The 15,086-nt window shown below is 37.9% G+C and overlaps 1 protein-coding gene across 4 annotated transcripts in view; it reads left to right on the top strand.

The window, feature by feature from the left end:
* The window catches only part of Angpt1 (angiopoietin 1), a 247,699-nt gene that overhangs the window by 149,551 nt on the left and 83,062 nt on the right, over window positions 1–15,086 (top strand). For all 4 annotated transcript variants that reach the window (XM_031359760.1, XM_031359759.1, XM_031359762.1 and 1 more), the window contains exon 3: window positions 8,475–8,596. In XM_031359760.1, the coding sequence (XP_031215620.1) occupies window positions 8,475–8,596 (122 nt within the window). The remainder of the gene's footprint in view (window positions 1–8,474; window positions 8,597–15,086) is intronic.

Here is a 15,086-nt window from a genome sequence, read left to right as displayed (position 1 = left end):
ACACACACACACATTTATGAAAACCACTTAAAGACTGTAGGTAAGTTAGATGTTCTGTTCTTTCTCATTAACACAGTGAACTCTGGAGTCTTCATATCTCTTTCACTAATTAATGATACTAATAACCAACTAGTGAAATCAGAACTTAAATGCTGATTGCATTGGAGAAATAAATTGCCTAGATTTTGAAAACCACCTTTTTTTTTTCTGTAGACCACTATCAGATATACAGGAAATACAGGGAGTAGAAATTAGATCTCATAACTGAACAACATGAGATGCATTGACCCATTCATAATCACATAAAGCAAGCATGCCGATTTATAAAATATTGACTTTCTATATTACACACAATGAAACTATTTTTTCTCTTATTTTATTTAAAGCAGAATGCTTACCTCCTGCTACTAACATATTTGTAAGTTCAAACCCTCTGACATTGGCGGGTGAGATGGTTCAATAGGTTAAGGTGCTTTTCACCAAGCTCACAGACATGATTTCAGTTCTCAGAACTCATGTGGTAGAAGGAGAGAACTCCAGCATGTGTGTGTGTGTGTGTGTGTGTGTGTGTTCGCGCACTCGCATGCACACAGTGTACTTGCATGCACACAGTGTGGTGAAGATAAAAATAATCTTGTCAATACCTGTCAATATTTTAATCTCCAAGCTGTAAAGATTGTTGTTTTGCAAGTTTTTAAAAGTAACAATTTATTCTATGTTTCAAAGACTGGGAGACATGTACTTTCTGAAAGATAATAAAGGGAAGGCAATGAATAAAGAGAAAATGAAGCTCTGTGAAATTTCATCATAAACAGTGAATATTCATCATAAAGGCCAATTAAAGTTTACTAGATATAGCAAGAATATTTTTAGGATAGACAAACACAAAAACAATCACAAATCCTTCAGAACTATCAACAAGAGGCAATTAGACAAGAGGATTCTCAGACAGGCTTCATTGTGCTTTACCAAGCAAAGCTCTTGCATTCTTCTCATCTTCCTTTGAACATGTTGCAGTCATTGGTGTTTACACTACAAACTTTTCTTTATCAAGTGTGTATCCACATGGTGCATATTTGAACTCTTGAGACAGGACATGCTTTGCTTCAACCTAACCATGAAAGTGCACCCTATTCCTGCCACAGTGTCATGTTTACAAAATGAATCCTGAGCCCTCAGTGCCTTTACATGAGTCACTCCTTAGAACTTAAAAGCTGAAGGAGCCTTCTGCTCAGTCCAAGTTTGTTCTGGTATGTTGCTCTGATAGTCTCCTTACTTGGTTTCACACTTTCATGGTTTGCTTTCCTGAAAATTGACTTCAGGCTATTCAGAATCTGAGGATCAAGTAGCAAGAGCCTTTGCCCTGTTGTATGCCCTGGCTTTCACATGATGATCTTATAAAGATAAGCTACTTATTGCTAACTAGTCCTCTGTTGACCTTCTAGATTTGCACTTTCAAAGGCAGTGCGGAAGGCTATGGTTTTGCTGCAGGATGTAAAGGTTCCCCACACCCAATGAGCATTATAATCAGAAAAAGGGTTCGAGATGACCACCTCTAGAAAAGATAATGAGAAATTGAAACCAGAGAAAGATTTTTTTTTCTTCCTCCACAGCTCACAGGGAACAGCACTCAGACTTAGGAGTACCTGCAAGCATCCCTTCTCCTTCAAGTGCATCTTTTGCATAAAGGAGTTAGGGTCATGAATTATTCATGTTCCCCTCCTGTTGAGCAATCTCACTCTCACTTTGTCCTCAGGCAAATTTGGTGCCCAGAGAATTTATCAGATCAACAAACCAAATTAAGTTCTACTTTTAATCATCTGCCCTTGGTTTAATCTTAAGCAACCTTACACACATACTAACTAGTATCTGCAAATATGTCCTATAAAGTATGTAGTATTTTCATTCCTTGTTGGAAGACGAGGAAACTAAAATAAAGAGCGATGCAGAAAGTTGGTTCAGATGAAAGAATTAGTGACCATTAAAGTGAGAATTTAAAGCGAAGCAGTTTGGTGTCAAAATCTGCATCTTTCTACCAGAGCTGATCTCTCTCCTGTGGTTTTGCTTTTTCTTTGAGATTTTAGTATTGTCCTCAACCAGTGCAAACAGAGAATAAGATTTGACTCAGAGCAAGAAAATGAGTGCAATATTGTTAGAACTACTGACAGTCTCTTACATGTAATGAAGATGCCACGACTTTGCGGCTTATGGGAATGGCAGTCTCCCCCTTCCCACACATACACCATTCTCTCAGGTGCCAGTGACTTCGTCACATGTAGCCTGCGAGCTGTCCTTGCCAGCTGCCAGCTGTGTCAACTGTAGGAAAGGTCTCAAGTTTCCTTCAGTCTCCAATAAGTTCCAGCACTATGGTATTAGAAACCGAATTTAATCACATTTGAACAGATGTATTTTGCATATTTCCATGACGCAAGATGTTCCAATAAGTGACTTGAGCCCTACACTAATATCTCAAGCAGTCCTATGTCCACCGACTTTCAGTTAATGTGGTAAAAAAGTCTCTAGATCAATTCTTTTTTTTTTTTTTTTTTCACTTTCTGTCACATTTAAAACACACCCATACCTTTTGAGTATGCTGTTGTGGGAAGTCTAATTGAACCAGGACCCCAGCTGCTGTACTCTCAGGCCCATCAGGTATTGGTACAGAGACCACAATTTTCAACAGCCATTTCTAAGCAATGACTCACTGTGGCAGGATACTTAGCTTCGTTCCCAGGAGCTTTAGAACTTTGCTGACACATGACTTTGCTAGTGTTTTCCTGTTGCCTGTTGCATATAATTACAGCTGTCTTGAGGACTAAGACTTCCATTGCATACTCCTTTCCCTTGCTCTCTTCCTCGCTGTTGTAAAGCCTGCACCTCAACCTGAAGGCTCTGACTCCTCCCACTAAGTTTCCCTTCATAGATATTTACTCTAATAAATTCCCTGCAGATTTAATCCTACTTCCCTTCTGCTTCTCAGAGGTCACTAAGCCCTATGACTGCTTGGATCACAACAGCACAGTTAGAAATTTAAAGCAGTTCAGAAGTAGTCAGTTGAAAGGACAACTCTCTCTAGGCAATAACAAGTTTCTTCTTATGTCTGCCGTCAAAGGACGGCTCTAAAAATTGAACTGTTTTCCTTGATGAAGACATAATTGAACAAACTTTAAACTTTGACCTAGCTAAAATGACGGTGAAATAAATTAATGTGGGGGTCTTATAAGGAAAATATACTGGTAATTAAATTTTGCATAAAGCATCGGAAGAAGAATCGGAAAATTCTGGCTCAGTTTGACAGGCCATTCCTTTTTGAAGCTGCATTAACACAACCACATTATCCATGCAAATATTGTATGTGGCTGTGTTACTGTTCTCACAGCAGAGCGGCTATACCAGAGTTATAGCAAAGACAATATGGCCTATATATCAGGGTTTCTGCTCCCCAACCCCCATTACTGTGGCAAAATTCATAACAGACACAACTTAAGGGAGTGAGAATTTAGTTTGGCTCACAGTTTGAGAGTACAAAATTATATTACATTAAACAAACAAACAATCCACAGTAAATCAATGTCCTCAAGATCAATGTGCTGCAAAAAGAAGTTTCCTTTTGTGGTTTCTGTATTCTCTTTCAACAACTACCTTTCAGTTAGTGTGAATTTTAAATTAAATATTCTTAAAAACATTACAAAGCTGTCTGAAAATACCTTACTTTCTCTAGAAAGTGAATACTTTTTATTAATTTTTTAAAGAAAGAGCTAAGCTCTTTAAACTACATAAATCCTCCATTTCAGATCATACTTTCCTTGGTCTATGGCAAAATCTGGGAAATTTAAGCTTTGACACTGGTCCTTTGGGACTTATTGCGTTTATTCTTCACTCTTTCCTTTCTTCCTTTTCTGCCCTTTCCTCTTAAACATTTTTTTTCCCAGGGATGTGCTTTTGGGATGTGTTTAAGCTAAGGAGGAAATGTCTTTTGTCATTTTAATGGAATACTTCAGTCATTGCCAGCAGTAAGTTCCATAGACTCATGCAAGGCAGTGGTCAATTTATCATAGTTTTCTACAGTTTCCTTGCATGCCCAGATTTGAACTTCAAGCCTGTTTGAAAACATCAGTGGAGTGACTTGAAATAAAGCAGCAACAGAGTCAGGATGATGGGAAAAGAGAAGAGCTTGGCATTTTGCTTAAAACTAAGTTGACCAGCACTTAGCCTGGATCTCTAAGATTGGTCTGTTTTCTTCTTCCATGCCTGATAATTCTTTAAATTTGGCCTGTAAGAGTGTAACTATGCATGTGGAGCTGTTACCGTCCATAATCAGTATCTCACTTGCAAACAGCCCATTGTGCACTACCAGCACATAGTTGAATATTCCAGTGGGCATGACTTTGTGCTGGAGGACACAGCAGTGCAGGCCCTATGTAGTCATAGTGTGGCAGAAAAACATAGCATGGATAAAGAAGAGGGATCATCCTCAATAGTGGAGATTCCAGAAGGAAAGCAAGATGGGTGAACTTCAGGAGAGCACAGGGGTAGATGTTTTCCTAAGCATGGCCAGAACATACTTCTGAGCATGTCTTGAATATGAAAACAAGCTAACTCATCAGATGGGATGGGATGGAAATTTCAGCCAGACAGAAGTACAGACCTTGAAGTACAAAGACCTTGAAGTGTAAAGAATTTAGCAAATTGAATTGACAGAAAGACAGTGAATGGAACATAGTGTGCCAGGTAGGAGACAGAAGTGACATCCAAGAATTAAGAGACTTCCAATCATACAGTAAAAATATATTAAGACCAAACAAAGTTCTTACAAATGTAAACCAACTGCAGAGGGTCCATCAGCATATGCAACATGGAAAATGCCATGGTTTATGAAATCTGACTTGTTTTTATGAAATCACTTTTGCTCTGTGATAGTGTAGACTAGAGGCAAGGGAGAACAAGAATACTGGTAGTTTTGCAAAAGTTATATACAGGCAGCCTCAATGTGAATTCCAAATAATGATTCTAGTCTGTTTCCAGAGAACATGGACAAAAATGCAGATTATTCTTTGAAAGTCAAAATGTTGGTCTTTGAATGTGTCAAGAGGTGTGGATTAGGGTTTCTATGTTGTAAAACACCATGACAAAAGTCACTTGGGGGAGAGATTTTTACAGTTGACAAACTCCAAGGTCATACTTCATCATAGAGGAAAGTCAGAGCAGAGACTTATGCAGGCATAAGGAGGCAGGAACTGAAGCCAAGATCATGGAGGAGTGCTGCTTACTGACCCACCCTCCATGGGCTGCTCATTATGCTTTTATATAACCTTTGGGACTGCCTGCCAAGGAGTGACACAGCCCACCATGATCTGGGCCCTCCCACTTCAAACATTAGTCAAGGTAATACTTCACTGACTTCTCTGTAGATCAATTTTAAAAAAAAGCCACTTTGTTGACTAAGAGTTATTCTTCCAGGTGTGGTAAGAGCACATGAGATATGCTTGAGGATGTGAAAGCAGGAGAGCTGGCCATGTCCCTTGCCAGCTATGGCACTGGCAGAGCTAGCCAGGGCAGTTCTGGAGAACTTGGCCTGGTAGTGTGGGTGCAGGGGAACTGGCCAGCTGACAAACTCAGCAACTGACCAGGCCCAGATCCAAAGCTTCAAGTTGACCCTATCTGTGAACTGCTGGAGCACGTGAAGGGGCAGGTTCTACAAATCCAAAAGCTGCAGAATCTCCATTAGACAGGGCAACAACAGGATATTCAAGAAGAGTCCCTGTGAGGATCCAGTGTAGCATATAGTGTAGCAGAAGCCAGAGGCCTCTGACCAGACCAACGGCTTACTGCAATGAACATTAGCAAGTAAAGATGTATGGACAAAAGGGTATACTGTGGGACACACAGTGACGTACTAAACTTCCATTATAAGATTTTTGTGTGTTTTACAGCTTTTAAAACACTCTTTAAAATTTTAACTGTTTTTAAAATTTTCTTTTGTGGGGTAGTTTTCAGGGGCAGAGAGTAGATATGAAAGGACAGGCAGATCAGTGGGATCAGGGTACATGGTATGAAATTTAAAATGTGTAAATAAAAAACAAGTTAAAAGAAAGAAATCATTCTCAAATATACCTAGGTTTGTGTCAAATTAACAAAACCAAGCCAATATGATGTGCTCTCAGAGAGTATGGCAAACCAAAGCAAAAACAGGTTTAATGTACCAGTGAACAATGTATTTCATTCCATGAGATGACATGCCTGCCTTTTATTCATGCATAGGCATTGAGTGTGTTCTCATTCCAGGTACTAGTTATCACACAGAAATTCAAAGTGATTTACTCCTCATTTCAAATATTTATAAGTGGTCATTCAGTAAACAAAGAAACCAGAAGCTGACCTGGGTAAAATGTTTGCTGAATTTAGTCTCAGTTTTAACATTCACTACCATGTTATTTAAATTCTATTTTTCCTTGAGTCAACAATACTTGTGTTAATTCTCTGAGAATTTCATACAGTATATTCCGCTCATATTCACCTCTCCTTCACCACTCCTTTTCCCTCTCCCTTGACCAGTCACCAGCTTTCAGGGGTTTCTACTTTCCCCCATTGAGTGCACTTTTATGTTGTATAGCTATTCTTGTGAGTAGGGTCCACTCTTGAGTGTGTTCAACCTACCAAGGTCACATTATTAAGGAAAACCTATTCATCCAACAGTCATCAAATGTCAGTAATCAGCATGTGTTTTCACAATGTACTTTTCATCCTCTGTGCTGGGACTTTGTTTCTTTTGAATTTGTGCAAATCTTATGCATACTGTCAAAATCTTTGAGTTCATATGTGTTTAAGAAAAAATGCATTATTAATAAAGTTTTAAAATTACATAGATGGAGAAGTAATTATAAAGTAAATATAGTCCTTGAAAGTTTATACTCCAGTCTTATGTGGTTTTATTTACCTTACACTGTTCATAGCCTAGAAAGGAGTGGGGTGCTAGAGAAGGAGTAGAAAATGGCAAGACGAGACATTTATACTCTGAAATACTTAACTTGTTATGATTCGTATATATATTATGTTTCCATGGATATGGATTTGAAACTACTCCAAAGACTAATAATAATGATTTCATCTAATATTTATGGGATATTTTAGAATTTTAAAAATTCTTCTCTGAAATACTCCACAAATGTATAACATGTACTTTAGCTTGGTTGCCTAGGTGAGAAGGAGCCCTTCTTTAAATTTTGCATCTGAAGCAGTTGTCTCTCACCTCCAACCTAGATCCTTCTCTGTCCTACTACAAATACAGAGCCCAAATGCCTTGCAGTCATAGCTCAACCAAGTAGGTGAGTGCATGTTCCAAAGGTCCAGATCCAATCCCAGCTTTAATCCTGCGGCAGTGGTGGAGGAACACACCAACACTTCTGGTCTTAGAGCAGGACCCTGTACTTGATGGTGACATTGCAAAACAAAAACAAAAACAAAAACAAGAACAACTTCTCATGTCCCTTTTAATAAATAGATCTAAGTAAACTATGATAGGTGAAAAGATTTTTAAATAATTTAAGGAGAATTTAAAAACAATATAACTTTTCTCTTCCCTTTTTAAAAATCTCCCTTAGTGCAAAGATAGGGAGGGAGGATCAAGAAAGAGAGGGGCAAATGTTGACACCATTTGAAGACCATTTCCAAGGCTGCTGTCTTCGCCTGGAGAATGGTAGAGCTGGGTGTAAAAGTACAGACTTTTATCCTATTGGCTTCTGAGTAGCAGTGTGGATCTTCCTTGACACTTTTGAGGACTCCTGTCAGTGTAGGTGGAAAAATAATAGCAATCTCTTTTCTTAACAATTTCAGGTTTGAATATTGAGGTTTCCAATAATTATTGGAATACAGCCTCTCAGTTTACTGTGAAAATCTGTAGACTCAAAGTCCCTGGTTAGAAACTCAGATCTTGAATCTGGATTACACTGGACTCCAGTGTCCTTTTCTATAAAGTGACATGGCCAACAGATGAGACTGTCAAGTAAATGAGATAGTATATGAAAGTTCTCTTGAGTGAACTACCTGCCATGATAGCCATCCAATAAATGTGTGGTCAAAAATCTCCCAGACTATCACAAAAGTTGTTTTGGTTTCTAATTTAATTTAGTAAGGTGATAAGCCTGAGTATATTATACATCTCTTAATTCTAAATGACCTGTAATATCAAGACCTTGTATTAATAATATACTTTGAACTTATAAATGTTGGACAGAATATACAGGAAACTTGCAAATTATAATATCCTAGGATGTAAGGGTATAAAAATTGGAGTATGCAAACAAACTTAGTTCACCTCTGCTTTGTATATCACTTACAAAGCAATATTTGATAGATTGACCATCATATGCTTAAGTCATTTTGATAATAATAAAAACAAAAAATGTTTTAAATGCTGAAGGGTTTTTTGCTACTTGTTTTGTGATTGAAACTTTATTTTTCAAAAATGTTTCAAGGTACTAAATCAAACATCCCGACTTGAAATACAACTGCTGGAGAATTCATTATCAACATACAAGCTAGAAAAACAACTTCTCCAACAGACTAATGAAATTCTGAAGATTCATGAGAAAAACAGGTAAGGACTATTTTATTATGAAAATGCTTGTATGCATACTTCTTAATAGCCTTTATCTCATTGGCAAGTGGAAATTTCATTTGAGGTAACTGAAAACCTAAATCCACAAGAAAGGAGGAATATGCAGGCACAGACAATGTGTCAACCAGTGGGGGCCTGTGTTCATGCTTCCATTTCGAGGTGCTTAGCCCTCAGTCTTAACTTCTGCCATGGGCCATTTTTCAAATAGCACCATATATACAAAAAGTATTTGACATTTTGGCTAAATAGATTGACATTTCTTCAGCAGCACCAACTTTGTAACCTTAGAGAGAAGAATCGACAGCTGCTCTTGGATTGTTACTCAGCCAGCCACTTACTCCACTCTTAGGATCATGCTAAAACACAAGATTATTCAATTCATAAAGTTTGTATTATAGGAAAGTGGATTTATAATTTTTCTAAGAAAATATTTACCTATAAAATAACTGATAAGAGTTTTGTTTTCATTAAAAGTCAAAGTTGGACATAACAAATTTTCTTGGTGTATTGATATATATATCCTCAGATATAGTTTTGCTAGGTTTGAGGCATATCAGGTCAGTAGAGCATAACTAAGATTTTGAAAGGTGGGACAGTGAAACTAGCTGATTTTGAAGTCATTAATACTGATGATTGGTGTTTGTAGACAAGAGCCATCTTCTATAGAATAAGTGCAGTTCACTTCATTGCATTGTCTTCTGAATATTGGTTGTCTAGGGGATGGCTTAGCTCTTAGCCTGCATTCAATAAAGACAACTGTCCTGATAGGAAGTCACTAAATACTACTATCTGCTGGAGCAAGAGTCTGTTGTCTAGACTCCCTTCCCAGGCCAGGGAAGCATGTAAGAGGACTGTGGTCCTTCCTACTTTGCAGAAGGACCAGGGAATCCGGCCAAATTAGTAGCCTGTCTAGGGTCCCAGTTTGCTATTGATGGAAGGAGTAATGGAATCCATTTGCTTTGCTGGTAGTTCTCTTCTTTCACCCTCACAGAAGACATCTCATGATCTACAGCCTAAAGACTTTCCCAGCATCAAGCAAAGAGGAGACATCAATGCCAAGGATTACAATCAAACTTCTGCATGAATAAAATAAACCTGACTGTTGATTTAGCATCTGCAAGAGGTCACAAGTGTTACATTTATTTATTCTTGTAGGGTGATATGAGATAAACTATTTAAGTGTAAATAAACTTGACAGCACTTGACCCTGAACTGGCTGCTTGATGAAATGTTCTGAAATTGAAAATCCTCTTGAAAATTACTGTTTATCCCAACACAGTTCCACAATAACCAGAAATATGCATGTGTGTAACAGGTATACTTTACTTCAGTCACCCTCAATTTAGGGTCACCACCAAATGCCTTAACTTTCTTGCTGAAGGGAACCCCACTTACCATAATATATTTCAAGATTTCTGTCCAGGAATTGTGAATACATAGAGCAAGTGCATATAACTCTTTTTTTTCTGAGACATTAATTATATTTAGAATTTTTTGGAAAGAGAATAGATAGATAGATAGATAGATAGATAGATAGATAGATAGATAGACAGACAGACACAAATATATATATTTGTGTGTGTGTGTGTGTGTGTGTGTGTGTGTGTGTGTGTGTGATAAATGGCTGGTCAAAGCTAAGGTAAGAACAAAGGATTTTATCTGAAAACTTACTGAAAGTATAAAATGAAAAATCTGTTATAGAAACAAATGAAAGAAAGTAATGAAGAAAGGTCACATGAGTTACTGTGTCAATTAAAAGCTTTATGTTCTGATGACTTAAACCTAGTTCATTTCACAACAACTGAAGAGTACTTATAATGGATTTGTAACAACCAGCAAAGAGGCAGAGCTGGATTGTAGTTCTAGGAGCAAACTGGTCAGGAGAAACAGGCTTAGCTTGGGGGTCCAGGGGAAATGGCTAATTTTCATTCTCATCTTAATAGATTTACAATCACCTAGGGGAGATAGATACCTCTGGGCTGTCTGTGAAGAAATTTCCAGAGAAATTTAAGCAGGAGGGAAGAGCCACCCTGACTGTGGGCAGCAGCATGGTAGTTACAGGTACTACCTACTGTCCTAGACTGAGTAAAAAGGAAGAATCCAGCTAATCCCAGAGTTTGCCTCTCTCTGACTCAAGAGACTGGTGACACAATGTGATCCCTTGTCTCTCTGCCACCACTGTTAGAACCTGTCATGAGTCCTGTTCCCCTGGAACCACAAGCCAAAATGAACCCTTCCTCAAATGGCTCTAGTCAGGTATGTCATCACAGCAGTAAGAGAAGTGACTGACATAAAAGTAAAGGAAATAAAACAGATGCCATCTGCAACAGCAGGTCACTTCCTGTCCCTTCTTTGTTAAGCCAGAGGACTGCAAGTATTTTTCTTTCACCAGGGTTTTCTCCCATTCACAATTTGTCAGGCTACCTGTCACCTAAGTATGCATGTTAGAGGTCAAACTTGGTTGTGCAGCTATTTTTATTGATATTTAAAATTTATTAAAATTTAATTTTAATAAGAATGCCCTTGAGAAGTCAGGAAAATCCCAGTAGCAAGCCAATTTCAATCAAGCAGTGCTCTGGAAGCTGTGGTTGATATTAGCATAGTGAAGGTGACTCCAGACCCTCAAAACTGACCATCCTGTTTCCAGAGTCGTAACTCCAGTGGTTTTAAAGAAACACATTGAGAATATAAACTCAAACTCTTTGCTCCTAAATTCAGGTATGTTTCTAAACAGTTGCCTTTCTACCATAAAAGCTAAGTGAAGACTCTTTTATTAAACTAAGCAATGTGCCCTTCACTCTTTTTGTCTAATTAATAGATTAGAGGCATTAGATTGCCAGGATGTTTGAATCATCCTCAGAGTTAACATTAATGCTTTACTGTGAGGATTTAATCACCCAGCTTTTCTCTATTTAAAGGTTTAGCATGGTGAGCTGCATCATTGCAAGAACACTTACAATTTCTATTTGATAATGGAGAGCTAGGTGGGTAGCCTGATGGTATAGAAGCTGCCTAGCAAGCATGGGACCTGAGTTTTATCTGTAGCCCCAATAAATACGTAGAAAAGCAAATAAATAAATGCTTAAGATTAAATAGAGTATTACATGATAGTTGTTTTGAAATATCTAGTATCTAAGGATACTAGAAAGTAGTGTTATTTTCAAGTTAATTTATATTTGCATATTTCACCATAAACAAAAAAGATTCAGGAATTGAAAAACTGGATATATCTATACATAATTTTATCAAATTAATCAAGAGAATCACTTTCTTCTGTTTTTTTTTTTTAAACTTGAGATTCTGTAAACATCACAAAGAAACACTTTAGTGTGAACAAACTGTTCCTGAAATACATGTCTTTATTGCACTGCATTTTGCTGTATAGAGCCAGCTTTGGTCCATCTCTCAGCAGCCTTATTACTGCCTATCATTAATATCTTAAACTATCATACATTCTTCACCTTTTCTCCTACTGACTTTGATAATATTTCCTGCTTTATAGTTTGTACACTCACTCTTAGGACACATGGGTTTCTAATGGGAAACCTGAAAGAAACCATGATGAACTAGAAAATGAATGGATGCCCTGAACTGTTAGCTGTATTAAAAAACAAAACAAAACAAAAAAACCTTATGTTCTTCACTGTTAAGTGTATACATATATCCCCTCTCTTCCCTACTTCACTTCCTTCCTCCTCTTAATTTTATTTATTCCTGTTCTTCCATAATAAATATGTTATATTTGTATTTGTATCTATACGTATAATATATATGTGTATACATATGTGTGTGTGTTTATGTATGCATGTATACACCTCTTGGCTTTTTGATCATTCCAGCCTGAATGATTTTAGTGTTTCTTTTTTGCATTTTTGTTAGAAATTCAATGTAACCAGGTTTCTTGCATTGTTCTGTACCAAATCTGGCTAAGTTATTCCAGAAAACCATTAGACTGGGGTCTCAATCCCACAGTATGAAACTGGTGGCATATCTGTGGTAACAGGAACTTTGAAAGCTTACATTAGGAAGAGCGCACCAACATGATTTTGACATAGCACTTAACTATAATTTCCTATTCATGTATTGACATTGAGTAATAGTGTTATATTCCATACACTTAACTAAGAAGAAGAGAATAGTATAAAGTAAGTTCTGTTTCTTCCCTGGGGTTGTTTCAGGCTGTGTCTGGCTATGAGTGCACTAAGGGCTTTTCACTAACAAGTCTGGAAGTTGGCCCTCAGGATTATTGCACACCTTTGGCAGAACAAGGTGACATCTTTTATGGTTAAGAATATACTTCACAGGCAAACCAATGAAAAACTGTATCTGTCTTTACCAGTAAAGCGGAGTCAGGCTGCTCTTTCGCATGAACTCAAATTCTGATATTACCTCATATGTGGTCCCTTAGGGCATTTTGCTAGTAGGTTCAGCTTCCAGTATGGCTGGATTCTTATAGCTATCTTACTGTCTTCCTGTTGAAGGGTCCAGTTCATGCAATGGAGTGTAGGCCAAACAGTTGCTTTTAAGTCACACGCACCATTTTTTAGAAGTGATTTTCTTCAAACAAATCAAAAATATCCCATTTGTGACACATAGCCTATCTCCCTATTCTATTTATTGTTATTGTTTATTTTCATATGACCAGTGAAATGAGAGGCATTCTGCCAAGCCCTGCCTAAAACAGTAAAGCCAGTGTCCTCCCAAGTAAGCAGAGAAGAGGTCAAAATCACACGTGTAGGTTTGTAGAAATAGTTACTTGATCATACCTACCTATTCTTTATGTGAGTCTTAATCCTACAGATACCACAGAAAGTTATTTCTACATGGAGGCATCTCTGAAATGTAAGAACAGCGTGCCCAAGTCAGCCAGGTCTGGTTTGAATCAGCCAATCTACTTTCCAGAGGGGATTATCTAAATTAAGCTCTGCTTCCTCCCCCAGGAATGTCAGGAGCCCTGTCTGGGTGTGTGACTTAGCAGCTTTGAGAAAGATCCATGCCTGTGCAGCCAAGCCAGTGAGCTGGACTTAGGAGTATCTCCCACCTCTTTGGCAGAAAAAAAAGAGAGAGAGAATGTTTTATAGTTAGGATTATAGTACACACACACGCTGAGAGGTCTTGCTGACTTACATCCTGAAAAATTAAGTAGAACATTTGCAGAGTTGAGTGTGGATTTTTTACTTCATTGGATTCACTTTTTCATCCCCTAAATACACAGATGCACAAAGCAGGGTAGGATAGCATTACTGTTTGTTTTTCCAGAAGTCTAACAGAGGTGACTATAGATAATCCTAGTCTGCTTTCTTTAGCAAATTTTATTTTTGTTGGTTGAATGCTGCCCTAACTTCAGAACACAGTTTAAAAAAATCACTTAGAAGAGACTTTGCGTTCCAACTCTACGTTTAAAATAAACAATCAAGAACCCAAGCAAATGGAAAATCATTAGACCTTGCCCGTGATAAGGTTGGTCTGAGCTAAGGCAGCAGCTTATGAACCACATTTTATAACATTCTTCTAGTATGTCTCCCATTTTTTTCTGATCAATGCAAATGAACAAGAAGCTGGGTGTGGTGATAGCCACCGCTAGTCCCAGCACTTGAGAGGCAGAGGGAAGTGATCTCTAAGACTCTGAGGTCAGGCTGGTCTATATGAGTTCTGGGACAACAACACAGCCGCGTATCGCGAGACTCTGTCTTAAGGAAACAGTGAGAAAGGAAAGAGAAGAAAAGGGCCCTGTGATGGTGATGCATGGCTTTAACCCCTGTCATGCAGGAGGCAGAGGCCACATGGTGTAGCCTGGGGTAAAGCAGGAGTGATCATCAAGTGATTACCTTAAAACAAACAAATATAAAATTGAAGAAAGGGACTGACTGGTTGATTGAGCCTACCAAGGTAAAGACTGGTGCATAGTCCTTTAAATGTTGGACTAGAAGATAAGAATTATTTATTTCACACTGGGAATTCACTGAACTCAGTTGGCAAGTCTCATCTTGCTTCCAGCTGGAGTTAACTTAAGTATTCTTAAGTGATTGAATCTTATACAATTGCAAGATACTAAACTCTGCCTTGCAGACAAGTTATTGCCATAGTATAAGGAAAGATGGATCTTTATAGTATTCCTAAGAAAATGAAAAGCTTTCTAATTGAAGCTTACCCACCCCACCCCCCGTTTGATAAAGCCTTTGAGAAGTACTAAAGAGAAGATTTGTTAAATCCTAGCATTAGATTTTAGGCTGGATTTAACTATATAAGCTGCGTGTGGTATTGACCAAAGACAAGAGTTTTAAAATGTAAGGTACTCAGGGCTGAGCAAATAGTTTCATAGTAGGGCACGTGCCTAACAGGTTCAAATCCTTCATTTCTGTCCCCAAAAGCAGGAAAAGAAGAAAAACCCGATGTTTACTATGGTAGCCTCTTTTTTATAACTAGAATTGGAGGGAGAATTTTATTCTCCATTTTAATTTTTTTTTTT

The sequence above is a fragment of the Mastomys coucha genome, unplaced genomic scaffold (genome assembly GCF_008632895.1).
Source record: "Mastomys coucha isolate ucsf_1 unplaced genomic scaffold, UCSF_Mcou_1 pScaffold7, whole genome shotgun sequence".
NCBI lineage: Eukaryota > Metazoa > Chordata > Mammalia > Rodentia > Muridae > Mastomys > Mastomys coucha.
Note: the sequence above shows the minus strand (reverse complement) of the source record. Positions and strands in the feature narration are given on the sequence as shown.